Source organism: Sparus aurata, chromosome 23 (genome assembly GCF_900880675.1).
Source record: "Sparus aurata chromosome 23, fSpaAur1.1, whole genome shotgun sequence".
Taxonomy (NCBI): Eukaryota; Metazoa; Chordata; class Actinopteri; order Spariformes; family Sparidae; genus Sparus; species Sparus aurata.
The window spans coordinates 7,214,424-7,231,653 of NC_044209.1; the positions used below are offsets into that span (position 1 = coordinate 7,214,424).

Consider the following 17,230-nt stretch of genomic DNA (forward strand, 5'->3'; position numbering starts at 1 on the left):
TGTCACGCTACAATAACTAGCTAATCCTATTAAGTCAAAACTCCAATATCAGAGAAATAAAACGGGATATAATTTATGATTGAACATGTTCAGAGATTTGTGTGTACGAATGTTTGATATCATACATCCGAACACAGCTAAAAAAGAAGGAGCCATGGGGGATGCTAAACCGTAGCAAACAAGATTATGTGACACTGCCAAGTCGAGATAACTTCACCCTGTCAGAGAGTATATGAAGTTCATTCACTGAACACTGCCACAGCTATGAACAGTTAAATAAAAGACATTTCCTCATTGCCTTTTTTTCCCCCCCTCCCTTTCACTCTTGGCGGGTTGGTATCTAGAGGAAACGGGCTGAAAGCTTTTTACAGTGATAAAATCACATCTTAGGAAATTGGGCATTATGGTTTGGAGTTCATCTGAGGTAAAAGCTCTTTGGGCATGTTTTCACACGAGTCAAATGGAAAGAAATGGCATTTGTATTGAATTCAGTGTAGCAGCGGAACCACTCTGCCAGAGCCACAAAAGAAATTGCTTTCTGAACTTTCTGTCACATACCTCTGGGTCTTGTAAAGAAATTCAATCTTTCTCTAAACTTAATCTCTGACAGTTCTGTTCCGCTCTCCGTTCTCCCCATTTCCGACACTCCTGTTCGCTAATGCTAGCTGCGTTTGTCTCTCCACCAGGCCACAGCGCAGATGGAGGGGAGGCTGGCTGAGTTCATCCAGGCTTTCTCTCCTGAAAACGTTCTTCCGCTGGCTGATGGAGTCCTCAGCTTTATCCACCACCAGATCGCTGAGCTTTCCAGAGACTGCCTGGCCAAAGCCCGCGAAGGCCTCATCACTTCTGTCTACTTCTTTGAGCTGCAGGAGAACCTGGAGAAGCTTTTCAATGATGTGAGTTGGAAAACATATCAAGTTTAACTTGAGTAAAACCCAGTGAAGACATCTGACTGCCCTCAGATAGTTCTAATAACTGGGTGACCAACATTGACTGTATAAAAAATAGACAGAGCTTTGGGGACTAAAAGTAAAGCCAACGTGGAAGTGTCTTTAACCTGCTTTTTAATGGCCAGCAGGGGGCGACTCCACTGGTTGCAGAAAAAGGAAGAGTTTATGTAAGCTCTTCTTCTCACTTGATTTATTTATATCAGCAGCTCCCCAATGAGTTTTTGGTCTCAATCACTAGTTTCGAGTCTGAGTCAACACAGCATGATGTTCATTTTGTAAATCATTGTCCCGTTTAGAGTAAAATTGACAATGAAGCAGGCTAGGCTTAAGGGCGTCGCTACCTTGTGATTGAGAAATCGCCATCATGGTGTATCCTCGGATTCTTAGTCGCTCCAATTAGGATATCTTCCCAAGCTCCACCCTCTCGCCCTAATATGGTAGATTCTGGCTCCCAATAAAAAAAAATTTAGTTTGCGACTGTTGTAATGCCAAACTTGAGGCTTTAAAAACAGTAGTCCACAAACCAATTGGTGCCTCTTTTGGTACATGGCAGCAGATATCAAAAACAAATTGGAATTGGGATAAAGCTGCGAAATGTAAAACTAATTGTAACTTGTATTGATGAACTTACAGAGAATTATTACCAATATCTGCACTTAACGTAGCGTTTTAGCTTCTTTCGGGTCATTGATTGTGGTTAAACACCCGCGACTTTATTGTTTTATTCTACAGCAAGTGCTCAAAAGAATTGCATTTCCAGCAGCGGCAGTTTTTCCTATCTTGAGAATCCCACAATACACTACCTGCACAGCTATTAACAGCAGACGTTCAAAGTTAGCAACTAGCTAGCACAGCATGTAGCAGCTAACAGTCAGATATTTGTGTTGGTGGAGCCCAAAAGCTCCTGCTGTGATGTGGTTTGGTGTAATTGTTTTGGAGAGCACTCGTCAGGCAACCTCCATGAAATGACAGACACATAAACAAATGCATCTATCTGACGCTGATTATAATTTAGTTCAAACTCTGGGGCGCCTTCGGTGAGAAACATAATTGAATTGCCGTGAATGGAGGTTAATTGTGCTCAACACTTTCCTGGAGGAGATAACAGGTATCGGGGAATTTCATCACAACCCCATTTTGGCAGCTTGATTAGATCACTGTGATTCCTCTGGGTCGCCCTGCTTTGGGTAGATCGTATCTGCTGTGTTTTTTTTTTTTTACGATCAGATATTCTCTTTTCTCACAGCCTTTTAAAACAGCTGATCTGCGTCTGTCACACCGTCCGGCTTTTGTCTCTCTTTTAAATGTGTGCAGTGCTGTGTCTGTATACCAGTGTTGTTACAGGGATTTTATTATAAATGCTGTGAATCTTCTCTGACTCTGTCCCTGTTCGTCTCCACCCAGGCCTATGAGCGTTCCGAGAGCTCTGAAGTAGCCTTCGTCACAGAGTTGGCCAAGAAGCTCCTCATCATCATCTCCCGACCTGCCAGGCTTCTGGAGTGTCTGGTGAGATAACACACACACACGCACTTTTTTTCAGTATTCACCCGTCATGTAGCCCCCGCGCCGTTCGGCGCAGAACATTTCATGGTTCGCGACTCTTGCGACTTAAGACAAATTGATTTTCTGTAAATAAACATGAGCACAGATACTCATTTGTTAGCCCATTATAAGCATTTAAGCACTCTGATGTGTTACACAGCGGGGGTAGGGAATCAACAGACGCTGACACTGAAGTAGAGGTCCAGTCTGTCTGGATGGTGATGACATTTGCATTTAGATTAAAATTTGCCTCAGTACAACTAATACCAGGCAGCCAGCAGCCCCCCCCCCCCGCTGCCGGGCCGCCTTCCAGTCTGACTCAGACAGAGCGTGACCACAGTGTCATTTAAAGTTGGAGGATGCCGATTGTGTGTTTTTGTGTGTGTCGTCTAGCTGGTTTGTATTTGTGTCTGTAACAGTTTTCGAGGCCCTCTCGATGAGTCGTGCCACACTGATGCGGCGTTTGATTATGAGTGACAGCTAAGACTGTGACATGGAGAACGGATTCATCGATGGAGCTGCACCCTCGTTTTTTTGCATAAAGTCGCAGCGTTCCATCATTAAATCTTTTTGGCGTCGTTAAGAGCCGGGTTTGGACCAGCAGCCAGAAGTTGCACCCTCCTCTACGATATAACAAGTCTGGTTCAGTGTTTGGTGGAGGGAGTGGGCTTGATGTGAGCAAACAATTGAGAGTTTTCGAGCACAGACATTTTCTTTTGCAAGCATTCCGGTTAACATCACTCAAAAATACTTTGTGTTCCATCACCAGCCAGTGAACTGCAGACAAAACAATGGGATGAACAAAACAACCAAAAGGACAATCGGATATTTTCGACTCCAGCTGGATGAAATCGTGGCTCAATGGAACACTCTGTCGGCTTGAGCGAGCGTGTAGGCAGAGTTAAAGTCACGGTGAAATGGAAGTTAGAGGGATATATTCTGCACTGTGACATACTTTCAAGGGAAATTAAATATCTGGCCACGGCGTTGTTTCGCAAATACAGGTTTGTTGGGATCACTCAAAAGTGAGCGTGGCTTAGCAAATACAGCCTGATATGACGAGAATAAAGGAATATTCTCCTCAGCTGCACTCTTTTGAGGTGTAAACAGAATTTTCACCTACAAATCCAAATGCACACTCCTCCTCTCAGGGTGCACCAAGTGGATAGTCAATGTCCAAATGTAACCAGCTGCTCAGTAGACAATCCTTGTTTGATTGGCTGGTGGTGACTGAGTCCACCAGCCACATTTTGCATATTTTACCAGCGTTTGTTTGGTAGCTGGTGCTGAATTTGTGCCTTGCCTCCTTTGATACCTCTCTGCAGTCTACCGTAACTACAAGCCAGCATGAAATATTTTCCAGGAAGACAAAAGAGAAGGGTTTTGCTCTGAAAAGGTTGGAATTGGTGTTGCCACTTGAGGTGCAAAGTGGTATTTTGAGAACGTACAAAACTCAAACAGCTCCTTTAAATTATTCCTTGTGCTATGATAATTTATCAACATAATTAATTTGTGCGCATAAAATCATATTTGTGCTTAAATGTCCTGTCACAGGCTTAGAGTTATGCCGCAAATATAAGTGACAAGTGACTCTTGTCCTGGTGCCCTGCTCGAGCTCTCCTAAGGAACTTACTGTATTTACTATAGGTTCTGTTGCTGGGCTTACCCTCGAACAGATCATTTACCTTGTGTAAGGGTACCTTTCAGTGATAGGTCGCGGCATAAATAAAATTCAGTCTCTCCTCAGGCTGAACAGCACAAACTGCAGCGATGGCGTCTTCCAGAAACAAACCCTGGAGCTGCTCCAGAGGCAGTGATTCATGAAACGCCCGCTAAAAGCAGCCGCGCTGGCATTGCCCGGAATCTTATTTGGAAGCAATTTCTCGAGCAAAGATTCAATCATCCCACAGAGCCTAATCGAATGACATTAATTTCATGTTAAAAGAGCAGCCCCTAATCTTTCCACCTGATGACATCATGCTCTGGTTTCCAGGAGTTTAACCCGGAGGAGTTCTACCATCTGCTGGAGGCGGCAGAGGACCACGCCAAGGAGGGTCACCTCATGAAAACAGACATTCCACGTTACATCATCAGCCAGCTGGGGCTGACCAGAGACCCTATTGAAGGTGAGGAAAGAGAAATGTCGCGCGACATACAGATTGCTAGAAAGTAAATGACAGCTGATTGAAACCAACACGTTTGTGTCATCAGAGATGGTCAACCTCGACAGTTACGACAGCGAGGGGCCGCTGACGCCCGAAACAGACGACTCGACAGAGGTGAGATCTGAGACCATGGCAAATCTTCCCCGCGTTCGCCCGTCCTTTCCCCAATGTGCTTAGTTTTTAAAGTCTGCCCTGCCAAAGTCCTTTCTGCTCCCCGCTGCAGATGTATGCTTCATCTGCTAATGACTTGGCACACATGCTTTTATCCATCTCATTTAGGTCATTTATGCTGAAGTACAAAAAGCAGGATACCCCTCTTTAAATCTCTGGGCCCTTGCCTCTGGCATTGGGCAAGAATAAGCTACGTGGACAGAAGTGAATGTATGCGCATCGCCAGAATTAAAGTGACAAAAGAAAACGTGATTCTCTTGACACGATAGTAATAAGACTACAGGCTAGGGCTTAGGGATCCATTAATGTGTAGAATGAGTCGTTTTCAGCAGCCACGTTGGTTTGGTGATTTCAAACTCTGGTGACCTTTGATCGACAGGGTAAGATCAGAGCTATGAAGCCGCCAGGAGAAGCCGACTTCCAGACCATCAAGCTGATCAGTAATGGAGCGTACGGGTGAGTAGAGCCGATCACTCCACTGACTGAGGATGTGTTGACATGGAAGTGATTCATTCTTACATCTGTCAGTCCGGCCTGGGCACAGATCAAAACGGAGGTCATGAAGGGAAATGTAACGGTGGTTATGTGTCTGTGTGCCAGCGCTGTGTACCTGGTGCGGCATCTGGACACCCGCCAGCGATTCGCCATGAAGAAGATCAATAAGCAGAACCTGATCCTGAGGAACCAAATCCAGCAGGCCTTCGTGGAAAGAGACATCCTGACCTTCGCGGAGAATCCCTTCGTCGTCTCCATGTTCTGCTCCTTCGAAACCCGCCGGCACCTCTGCATGGTCATGGAGTATGTAGAAGGTAAGAATGTGTGTGTGTGTGTGTGTGTGTGTGTGGGTTGCGCTGGAGGAGGCGTACCGACCAGTGGGAAAAATGTGTTTGTCGAGTTGAAGCTGTGCCCACGTATACACCTCCAGTTATTCTATGTAGAGAAACGCTCCTTGTAAACAGGACTAATGTCGTGTCCAAAGTCCGTACCAATTCAAAGCAGGTATTGAGTGTGAGTGTGTGTGTATTCTTGCTGTAAAAATGGCGGATTCTCAAAGCGGATAAGATGAGTACCAACCTTGCGTGCTGTCGATGGATCCTATATACCCACAATGCAAAGAACAAAGGAAGTGAAGGAGCCTCTCACAGCTAAAAAAAAAGAAAGAAAAAAAGAATCCAATAATTTGTGGTACCAGAAATACAAAAAAATAATGTATTGGGTCTGTGTACAGCCAGTAGATTAAAGCTTCACATTGTAATAAAATAATTTGTCTTTTGTATTCCTGCGTTGGATCCTCTACGATCATCATCATCGTCGTTTATTGTGTCGGCATGCTAGCAACTGCTAATAAGCGCTTAACACCAAGTGCAGCTAAGGCTGGTGAGAGCTCACTGGTTTAGTCATAGACCACTGGGAATTTTGGCGCTGATGATGGCGCTAGATACAAAGCCAAGGGATCACCAGAGTTAGCGTAATTCATCCTGATGGGAACATGAATCTCTGGCCTGAACTGCACGCTAATCCTAATCCATTCGGCCATTGTTGAGATATTTCAGTCAGGAGTGATGCATTGACCAGTCCCCCAACATCAAGTCAAAATGTTTTTGGGGAGGATACAGAATCAAAAATTGCTCCTGATGGCTTTTCTATAGAAATATTGTCAGGCGCTGAGGACGGAAAGTGCTGCGTGCGAATGGGTCGACTAAATGCAGGTCCATTAATGCTGTCCTATTGAAGGGACATCCCATAGGTAAACAGCCTGATGTGAATAAACCCAGTGAATGCCGCATATCCTTGATTACACCGGGCAGAATGACTCAAAGCACAGTCATCACTGCAATGATTGCGCTCTATCGTGAGTGATGCTCATCGGCCTAAGTGGAAACTTAAATGGTCCCGGACAAGAGGCACCGAGAGACATTCATGGTAATTGCAAATGTCAGCGGCAGGACTAATCGAATAATGAATTCCACTGTCAGGTGGAGACTGTGCCACTCTGCTGAAGAACATCGGGGCTCTGCCGGTGGAAATGGCGCGCATGTACTTCGCAGAGACCGTCCTAGCTCTGGAGTACTTACACAACTATGGCATCGTGCACCGCGACCTCAAGCCCGACAAGTAAGACGGATCTACTGTAGTTCCCACAATAAAATGATGTCACGTCGCTTGTGTAGCTTGAATTTGACTCCGCTGTGTCTGTTCTCAGCCTCCTGATTACCTCAATGGGCCACATCAAGCTCACAGACTTCGGCCTGTCCAAGATGGGTCTGATGAGCCTGACCACCAACTTGTATGAAGGACACATAGAGAAGGATACCCGGGAGTTCTTGGATAAACAGGTATGACTAACACGACGTGCAAATGATTTGAAGTGAACCCGCACGAGCAGTCGGAGCCAAATTTCACATGGACGATTTAATGAAGTCATCTGAATTCATTTGCACTTTTAATTAAATGTGATACAAGCGGGGGAGTGAATGTAGCCGTTAAATTGCGTTCCTCTTGGCCTTGCCGCGGCGCACCGTCTTCAGCGACAGCACGATCCAAGTAAAGTTTAAATATGAAAACGCCCTTTGATGTCTCCATTCCTATGCAAATGTATTCCATATCATTGTGTGCCAGGGATATCTGAAGAAGAAAATGAGGCCGATAACAGTTGGCACAACAATAGGCCAGTATTTCCTCAGTTATTATAATCATTCCTCTTTTTACGTGAGGTTTATTTTTCCCCGAGCCTTTGATGCGGCGCTCGCGCTTTGAATCCGAGCCTCGTTATTTCTTGTGCGCGCATTTCGGCGGCCAGGAATCTGTTAGCATTCAGCGGATACCCATCTGCACATGAAAAAAACCCCTCACCGGGGCTTTCATCTTGGATTGGCGTCTCTGAAGTGAGCTACTTAGCTATGCACACGTGTCTCCGACTGATGGGTCATGAGTTTGGCGAGCTGGTGTAGAATAATCTGGACTCTTTTAAATGAGATGCTACAGTAAATGTTGGTGGTCATTGAAATGATGAAAAAAATCTAAATAATGAAGTGTTGCTGTTTTTTCCCTTCAGGTGTGTGGGACCCCTGAGTACATTGCCCCGGAGGTTATCCTTCGTCAGGGTTATGGGAAGCCAGTGGACTGGTGGGCTATGGGCATCATCCTGTACGAGTTCCTGGTGGGCTGTGTGCCTTTCTTCGGAGACACACCTGAGGAGCTGTTCGGACAGGTCATCACAGGTGAGGGATCAAACTCGGACGGATTGAAGGTTTCATTACACCCACTATCGCCAATCGATAAACCCATCGTTTCGCCTCTCTCTTCTGTACGTGGTAGATGACATAGTGTGGCCAGAGGGGGACGAGGCTCTCCCCATGGATGCCCAGCACCTGATCTCCTCCCTGCTGCAGACAAATCCACTGGTCCGACTTGGCACAGGTCAGTCACCTCAATCAGCGGATTCTAACCTCAAGTCACAGTCATTCTTCATTTTAATTCCTGGTCTCTGTTGTATTATTTTTTTTTTTACTAGGACCAGTTGTTCCTTTTTTTAGACAAGCCCCCACAGCCCAGTCAGATAAACTCAAGTACCACCAGTCATGCTCAAAATGTTTTCATTTGAATTGATTTTAAATGATTTATGTCAGTAACACTTACCATGTTAACTGTATTGTCACACTAATTTTGTCATGCAACAGCGCTGTCAGTGTTTTGGTTCGGCCATAATTGTTTTACGAGCACAAGCTAGTAGCGCCAACCATTAGTTTTAGCTAACTACTCAACCATTTATCAGCTGCTAGCATACTGCTTAAAATGTTGATTAATTACTTAAGGATAACTATTTCAACTGTTTTTATGTTACTGTACTTAATTTAAACCTTATTAATTTAGCTAACTAGTTCAGCTATTTTATTTAGCTCTCTGTTTCAACATTTATTAATTACGCTACATTTACCTATGTGAACTGTTTATCATTACTCCTGGCTAACTTACCCTTTATCTATTACCTTTAGCCTTTTCAGCCATTGACCATTTAGTTAACCTGTTCAACTGTTTTATTTAGCTACTGTTTCAAACATTTTTCCATTGAAATGAATAAATTAGGTTAAATATTTTAATCTTTTTCTTTTCTAATCGTTAATTATTTAGACTTATTTTGTCTCTCGCTGGCTGTTTTTTTAAGCACTCCCAATTTTAAAAATATGGTGTTCAAAGATTTATCCATTACTTTTAGCAAACTTATTGTTAATCTGTTGCCTTTGGCCTTTCCAACCATTATCCATTTAACTAACTTGTTCAACTGATTAATTTAGCTACTTGTTTCAACATTCATGCATTATTTTTACCTATTTTAACTATTTATCCATTGGCTTTGCCTCATTATTTCAGCCGTTTGTTCTTTACTTTAGTTGTTTAACTGCTTAGACTCTTGCTGACTAGTTTTTGTGCAGTCCCAATCTCGATGTGTGTCAAAATGTGGTGATTGCGGACATGCATTTTTTAGTTCAGTCGTAATTTCCATATTTCAAATTAGCTCCGCACTACTCCATGTACCCCGTGGCATCTGCAAGAAGCACCCCCTTGGGTACATTCACCTCTGGTTGGGAATCATTGACCTAGAATACAAACTGTCATCCCGCCCGTCGGCTCTCCTGCTCAGTTTACCCAAATAAGTCAACTTCTGTCAGGGTCACAGTGCCTCAGCCTGCCTTAGGGCTGCTGTTATTACCTGTCTCTCTCCGTCTCACCCTCTCCCCCTGCCTTCCTCTGCCTTGTAGGTGGTGCTTTTGAAGTGAAGCAGCACTCATTCTTCACTGAGGTGAACTGGAACAGCCTGCTGAGACAGAAGGCGGAATTCGTTCCTCACCTGGAGTCGGAGGAGGACACCAGTTATTTTGACAGTAAGTCTACCTGTGGGGGTTCAAGGCATGTATCACAGAGTCCTTTGAGCTTAGGAAATCCTATTGATCAGAACAGCTCAGCTACTGTAAATGTAGAAAGGCACTTATTACTGTGATGCACATCATTACGCTTGAACGTGTCGATTAAGCCTGAGCCGGGTTATCTCGGTTCAGTTCCCCGTTCACAGTGACTGCTTTTGTCTCGTGTGGGCCGATGTCACTCGCTGATAATGTGTGTTAGTGGGATAAGTGAGAGCAGTAGAAAGCTAATGCCGCCGTTCACTGTAACCTTTTGTTAACGCCTTGATATCTTGTTACCTTTCCTCGCCAGCCCGATCCGAGCGCTACCACCACGTGCAGTCATACGATGAGGACGATACCAACGACGACGAGCCCGTGGAGATACATCGCTTCTCCTCCTGCTCCCCTCGCTTCAGCAAGGTCACATCAACACTTCTCCTTTTATCATTACCATTATGTAGATTGCAATGGTTAATCCTCTGTTTAAACGACACTGCGATGTTGACTGTCCTGTTGTTGTGGACCTTGCAGGTGTACAGCAGCATGGAGCATCTGTCACAGTTGGAGCATAAACCTCATGGCGTGACTCTACGGGAGCACAAGGTCCCCAGGGAGGATCGAGTGGCCAAGAGAGAAAGCCTGGGTAGCCTCAACCTCAGGGACAAGAGCTGGAGGACTGGCTCGCCCGAGATGTGAGTGCAGCACAACAACACAGGAAGATCGTGTCCATAGATGTATCTATCCAGGCAGATTTGTTCCTGTGTGTTTAATCTTCATTAGCAGAATGATTGAGGAGAGATTCATACTAAAGCGCGAATGCTTTGTTTTTTCAGGAAGCGTTTGTCCTGCTCCGAGTCCTCCTTCATCGAGAGTGACTCCAGCCCTCCATCTGGGGCCCGGAGGCGCTTCTCCGCCCTCATGGACACGCACCGCCTGGCCTCCCCTCTGGAAGTCGACTCCGAGCTGCCTGTCCCCACCAGGCAGCCTCCAGTGAAGACCAGGGGGGCGTCCCTGGAAGGGGCAATGGGGGCCTCTCAAGGTGACCTGAGAGCATTTCTCAAAGACAGCAACGGGCTCACAGCTGGAGGTAAGACGGGATGAGGCAGCACAACATCACGCCTTGCTATAAACTTGATCGCAATTTACAACGAGAGCATTCACTGACTGTTGGGTTTCATGTCACAGACAAGCATCTGAGGCCTGCTGATGCGTCGTTGCCTCTACCAAGCAGCGCTACCGTTCTGGGGCTCCCGGACACACAGGGGCCTCGAGGGGCCACCACTGACCTGGTGCTGCGGAGGGTTCGCCACCAGCAGCTCTCAGCTGAAGGAGAGAAACGCAACTCGAGACCGGGAACCAAAGTTATCAAATCTGCCTCTGCCACTGCTTTATCCGTCATCATCCCTGCAGGTAGCCACACTGTTTATATGACATCTATACTATCGTAACGTACAGAGAAATAAACGCTGCGATGTAACCATCACTCCGTCCGTCTCTCCTCAGTGGAGCAGCATGGTGCCTCCCCTCTGGCGAGCCCCATGTCTCCCCGCTCCCTCTCGTCCAACCCCTCCTCCCGCGACTCCTCCCCCAGCAGAGACTTCTCTCCCATGGTTAATGTCCTGCACTCTCCAATCACCATCCACCGCTCTGGGAAGAAGTACGGCTTCACTCTCCGAGCCATCCGAGTGTACATGGGGGACAGCGATGTCTACAGCGTGCATCACATGGTTTGGGTGAGGAAACCACCATCAGTCATGACAATGACATATGCAACGTTTGAAACATATCAAGCAAAACAGAAGCCACAGAGAAACATTCAAATCCAGCAAAACAGGGCAAATAAGGAAGAATAAAGAAGTTAGACGCTGGCCTTACGTACAGCGGTGTGTCATCTGCATAGCTATGGACGTTTACACTGAGTTGTCATATATTTGGGCTGGGTTGAAGGATGTGCGATGATAAAACGAGTATGACATCATCTGAAATAAAAATGTGTATCTGAAATAAGCTCAGCAACTCTTCCAGAACCTGTCTCAACACAGTGGGAGCCATGGTTTCAAACGCAGCACTTAGGTGTGTCTGTCAGTCATCAGCATGTTCAGTTTAGAGCTTAAACCTGCAGGTAAACTGAGTGTCTGTGTAAATCCGTCTAAATCTTTGTTGTAATCACAGCATGTGGAGGATGGAGGTCCCGCTCAGGAGGCTGGACTCAGCGCTGGTGACCTCATCACTCATGTGAACGGGGAGTCAGTCCACGGGCTGGTGCACACAGAGGTGGTGGAGCTAATCCTGAAGGTGAGGACTTCCTACCTGTCTAATTTATATACATTTTGAGTTTTTTTTTTTTTTATAAATGGTTCAGTTACAATTTCCTCATACAATAATGTGATTCATATAAACGTATCATCTACAGAGTGGGCACAAGGTTACAGTCACAACCACTCCATTTGAGAACACCTCTATCAAAGTGGGTCCTGCCCGGAAGTCCAGCTATAAAGCCAAGATGGCGCGGCGCAGCAAGAGGACGACAGCCAAGGAGGGACAAGAGTGCGTTACTGCAGTATAGATGCATTAGAATACAAGAATATTAGAATATTATTAGAATATAGAATATTGGAAAACAAGAATACATCATCATGATTGTTTTAATGCTTTTATTCTCCTCCTCAACATATATTCTTTCTTTTGTCTTTTTCAGGAAGAAGCGCAGCTCCTTGTTCAGGAAAATCACCAAGCAGTCCAACCTGCTCCACACCAGCCGGAGCCTCTCCTCCTTGAACCGCTCGCTTTCGTCTGGAGACAGTCTCCCAGGCTCCCCCACCCACAGCCTCTCCGCCCGCTCACCCACCCAGAGTTATCGCTCCACTATAGAATCCCCTTACCTGGGTTAGTATGGAAGGTCGAGAAAACGTGTTTGTCTTACCTGGTGATTTTCTGCTGGGTGTAAAAAACTTTATATCGTATTATAACCTGGTGGTACTTTTTTGAGTTGCCACCACTAGTTGTGCTGTGGGCTTTCGTTCGTGTGGGAGAATGTGGGCAGTGCACTTCACATCTCGAAGTTGGTTTCACACTCCTCCACCCTTAACAGGTGGTGCTAACAAGAGGCCAACAAATGCCGCTATGCACCATCGGTTGGTGCATTGCTGCGTTTGTTGGACCAGTAAAGAAGATGACGTGGACGTAAATAATTCATGACTGAAAAAAAAAGAAGAAGCTTCACAAAATTGACTTTGCAAGTCTTTAATGTGAGGGGAAGAGCACTCAACACAGTCTTAGTCCTCAAGGATATAAAAGTGTTTTGGGGAGAACCACTCAGTGTGAACAGAAACTCGATTTGCAGGAAAACTGCAACTCCGCAGGGCGACTTTTACACAGCAGTCTACAGCATCAGTGTGCCGGGTGTCGTGCTCCCACCGCAGTCGTATTTAAAAAGTACAGGAAACAAAAGAGCAAAACACAACTTTTATCTCTATTTCAATTCCTGACAGGACAGAAATACAACTTTTATCTCTATTTCAATTCCTGACAGAACAGAAATACAAAGTTGAGATATGTTAATCAAAACGTTTGAAGATGCTATCGATAACATTCAGAAAATGTGACGTCACACTATTAGAAGCTGGAACCAACCGCCAGAATTCTGACACATACATCAACAAAACAATCATTTTGGACAAGACAAACATGTAAAAGATATTGATTCACAATCATAGTCATGTTTTGAAGGCAGAGACACTTTTGTTCTACCTTTCGACATGCTCTCTAGATGTGCTATTTGAATTTGTTTGCATAAAAATGTTGTATGTAACCTTTAAAGTTTATTTCCTCTCTTCCCCTCAGGCACCTCCTCCCAGAGCAGCTCCCCAGCGTCCAGCACCCCGAACTCCCCGGCCGCCTCTCACCACATGAGGCCCAGCTCCCTGCACGGCCTGTCTCCCAAACTCCACCGCCAGTACCGCTCTGCGCGCTGCAAATCTGCCGGCAACATCCCTCTGTCCCCCCTGGCTCACACCCCCTCCCCGACCACCTCCTCTCCTCCACCTCTCTCTGGCCACACAGTTGGTAGCTCCAACACCACGCAGATATTTCCCGCCAAGCTGCACTCCTCTCCTCCTGTCGCCCGCCCCCGTCCCAAAAGTGCAGAGCCACCGAGGTCGCCGCTGCTGCAGCGGGTGCAGTCGGCGGAGAAGCTAGGAGCGCCGATGCTGCCTTCTTCCTCCTCCTCATCGTCGTCGCCTTCTCCTCTGACAGGCGGGGTGTCGTTACGCAAGCATAGCCTGGAGGTGGCTCACGGCGACTACAGGAGAGAGTCTTTCCACTGTGAGCACAGCCTACAAAGTCTGTTAGAGATGGAAGGAGAGAATGGGCCTGCTCCCCCGTCCCCGTCATCATCTTCCTCCCCCTCTCCTCCGATGGGAGGGGAGATCGGAGGCTTGAAGCCCGTCAGGAGGCTCGGAAGACAGGAGTCACCGCTCAGCCGTGACACGCTGGTCACTGTGAGAGAGAAACATACTCAGACAACAGCGTCTGAGCCCGCTGAGGGCATAGCAGCTAAAGCTGAGGCCAAGACAAATGTTGTTGATGCAAGTAAGACATTATCAAGTGCTGAGGTGCTAAAGAAAAGCGCAAGTGAAGCTGCAGTGGAGACTAAGTCTGGTCCGGCACTGGTTGCATCCACTGCAGAGGCCAAGCCTGGCCAAGCTGAGAAACCTCAAAGTGCAAGCAGCTCAACTTCTGAGGCAACAGTCACCAAGAGTAAACTCAGTGAGAAAAGCTCAACACCCAGTGCATCAAAGGGCCTCCAGCAACAAGACAGCAAGCAGCAGCATCCACAGACAGACAGTGGACCTGCTGCTAAAGCTCAGGAGAAGACTGAGGAGAAAGTGAAAGGCACTTCAGGAACAGACAAAGGGAACATGCAGAAGGCGTTGTCTTCAGAGCAAACCAAGCCACGGAAAGGCTCAGACACAGGAGAGAAAGGAGGCATCGGTGGCGGTGATAAAGCCACCGAGACGACCAAGGTCAAAGGACCTGCACCTCCGGTTCCCACCCATGTTCAAAGCCACGCTGCAGCTCATGGCCCAGCTGCCAGAACCAAAGTGGAGAAGGTATCACACAGTTACCGCGGGGCTAAAGAGGAGAGAGCCCACCTGGAGGTCCTGGAAGAGAATCCCATGTCGCCCTCGTCCAACGCAGCTTCGCCCTGCTCGAGCAAGTCTCGCCCAATGTCTCCGGGCGACAAGGCCAGCTTTGTCACCCAGCTCACAAGCGTGGCCAAAACAGTGCTGGGGCCTATGAAAGGGGCATCGCAAGAGGGGGCCAAGGTGAGAGACACCTCGAAGTCAAGCGAGGAGAAGCGAGGAACAACAGCAGGAAAAGCGGAGGCTTCCTCAGGGGGCGGACGTCGAGGTGCGCAGACGGCGACCTCAGCGACAGTCCAGTCTGACAGAGGGAACAGTCGGAGCTCCAAGCATCATTCGTGATAAGAGGCCGCGAGAAAGAGTCGGACTCTCCCATGTAATGCCTTTTACTGTAGCATCACACTGACATATCATGAATTAACTTTGAACGGCGGAGAGACGTGAATGCCTGATGAAATATCACCAAAAAGATGACATGAGACATGTAGACACGTGAGATGTGAACAAAGATGCATCAGCCATGTTGGAAAATGTGCGCTCATGGTATCATAATGTAAGCCTGTGTATGTACTGTGCGTCCATCACAATGTGTTGTATATAGAGAAAAAAAAAAAAAATGCATATGTCTTAATGCATGTCTGACACTGCACATGGAAAGCGAGAGAATATTTAAAAAGATGAAAAAAATATAAAGCAGACCTGAAGGTGGTGAACACTGTGAACAACTTTTCAACTGACCGCGACGGGCAAACTGTTAACTACGTGTAAACAGGGAGGTTTTCTGTTACAAACGGGCATTACTCAGATTTCAGATCAGCTCCGGTGCCATCGTTTAGTTCGGTTGAAATTGTAAAAGAACAACACAAACTGTATTCCCTTAAAGTTCAGTTACTAAAAGAGTTCAGGCTTGAAGTGAGGATTTGAAAAGAAAATACTGGAAACCGGACCAAGATAGCAAAATGCCTGGAGAGTGAATCAGCAGGTTTGCTTCAGATCTGTTTAAGGGCTGAATTTCAGTGGAATTTGAAAGAGGTTGTATAGATGAACTTGCACAGGGACGCTATGCAATGTGCTAATAATGCAACTTTTTTTTGGTGTCCCCAACCACTAAGTTTACATTGTGCTCCGGACGGGAAGAGAAGACAGAGGAAAGGGTTTCGCAATAAGCCGAGAAAACACGTTTTTGTTTATATCATTGTCTCCATTGATCGTAGTGAAATGTGCAATGATATATTTTAGGTTACTGAGTGAGTATATTGAGTGTGGTAAGGAGACAAAGTGCGTAAAGAACCATGATGAAAGTAGCACTTACAGGACAATAGGCTAGAAATGCTCTTTCACTCGTTATTTTCTATTTATGCAGATGTGTGGTATATGGTGTAATGTTACGTGTGAAGGAAAGTGCCAGTCTTTTAATTTAAGTCTTTTTTCTTTTTTTTTTTTACACTTTAATGTAAAAATATATGCAATCCAACAGTGCCCAGTTCAATTAAACTGAGCATCTCCATCAGTGATACAGTAGTAGTAAAAAAACACAAAGCCAGGAGTAAATATGTTGAGAGCATCTTAGTGGTGAGGTTGTTAGTTCTTGTGTGTTACAGAAAACTGATGTTGATAGTTTCGCGACTCGAGGCTCAGACCTGTCTTAGACTGCCACCCTGTGGACGACATGTCAAGGTAACAAAAAGGTCCTAAGGTACAAAGAAAAATAGGTGTACATTTTGCCTGGGGGATTATTCCATTCCACACATTATTATTCTGATGCGTCTTTCTTCTGTTGATGAGTTTTGCAGTCTGACCTCAAAACATCACATCTATTTAGGATATAGTGGTCATCAGACATTAACCCAGTGTTTGGACATTCAACAGATGTGTTTTTGTTTGTGATGTGAGCAAATTGCACTTTATTTTGTGTCAAATATTTTTTTATTTACTTGTCTTATATATTTATTTTGTTATTTTTTCTATTTGTTCTATTTATTACTTTTTTATTTATTCAAATGTTTTTACATGTTATCGGTTAGGGACTTTCTGCTTTACTACTGAGATTAGTTATTTTTTAAAAATGTTACATTTAGACGGAGAAATCTACCAAATCTGTGTGGCTACCCCATCCTGTGCAGTTCTGATGCTGTCATTCCATGAGTCTGAAGTTGTAGTATTGCTGTCATGTCCATCTTTGTCCAAGTGTTTGACTTTTTTACAGCAGCAACTATCTCTCGACTGTTGTTGTCCATTGCATTGCATATTTACTAGCCACTGTTGTGAGAACAAAAAAGAACAAAACAAACAAAAAAAAAAAACAATGCAAAAAAGCCTATAGTGCAGAAATGTAATAAAATGCAGAGAAACCC

At 45.6% G+C, this 17,230-nt stretch overlaps 1 protein-coding gene across 6 annotated transcripts in view; it reads left to right on the forward strand.

Annotated features, from left to right (window-relative positions):
* The window catches only part of LOC115576340 (microtubule-associated serine/threonine-protein kinase 1-like), a 44,803-nt gene extending 27,595 nt beyond the window's left edge, over nt 1-17,208 (forward strand). For all 6 annotated transcript variants that reach the window (XM_030408895.1, XM_030408897.1, XM_030408896.1 and 3 more), the window contains 20 exons: nt 687-896; nt 2,355-2,456; nt 4,486-4,618; nt 4,704-4,771; nt 5,208-5,284; nt 5,429-5,637; nt 6,805-6,943; nt 7,032-7,164; nt 7,884-8,049; nt 8,147-8,248; nt 9,589-9,711; nt 10,043-10,152; nt 10,264-10,424; nt 10,566-10,819; nt 10,918-11,142; nt 11,236-11,465; nt 11,905-12,027; nt 12,146-12,279; nt 12,431-12,618; nt 13,576-17,208. In XM_030408895.1, the coding sequence (XP_030264755.1) occupies nt 687-896; nt 2,355-2,456; nt 4,486-4,618; nt 4,704-4,771; nt 5,208-5,284; nt 5,429-5,637; nt 6,805-6,943; nt 7,032-7,164; nt 7,884-8,049; nt 8,147-8,248; nt 9,589-9,711; nt 10,043-10,152; nt 10,264-10,424; nt 10,566-10,819; nt 10,918-11,142; nt 11,236-11,465; nt 11,905-12,027; nt 12,146-12,279; nt 12,431-12,618; nt 13,576-15,218 (4,530 nt within the window). In that variant the 3' untranslated portion in view covers nt 15,219-17,208. The remainder of the gene's footprint in view (nt 1-686; nt 897-2,354; nt 2,457-4,485; nt 4,619-4,703; nt 4,772-5,207; nt 5,285-5,428; nt 5,638-6,804; nt 6,944-7,031; nt 7,165-7,883; nt 8,050-8,146; nt 8,249-9,588; nt 9,712-10,042; nt 10,153-10,263; nt 10,425-10,565; nt 10,820-10,917; nt 11,143-11,235; nt 11,466-11,904; nt 12,028-12,145; nt 12,280-12,430; nt 12,619-13,575) is intronic.
* The last annotated feature ends 22 nt before the right edge of the window (nt 17,209-17,230 follow it).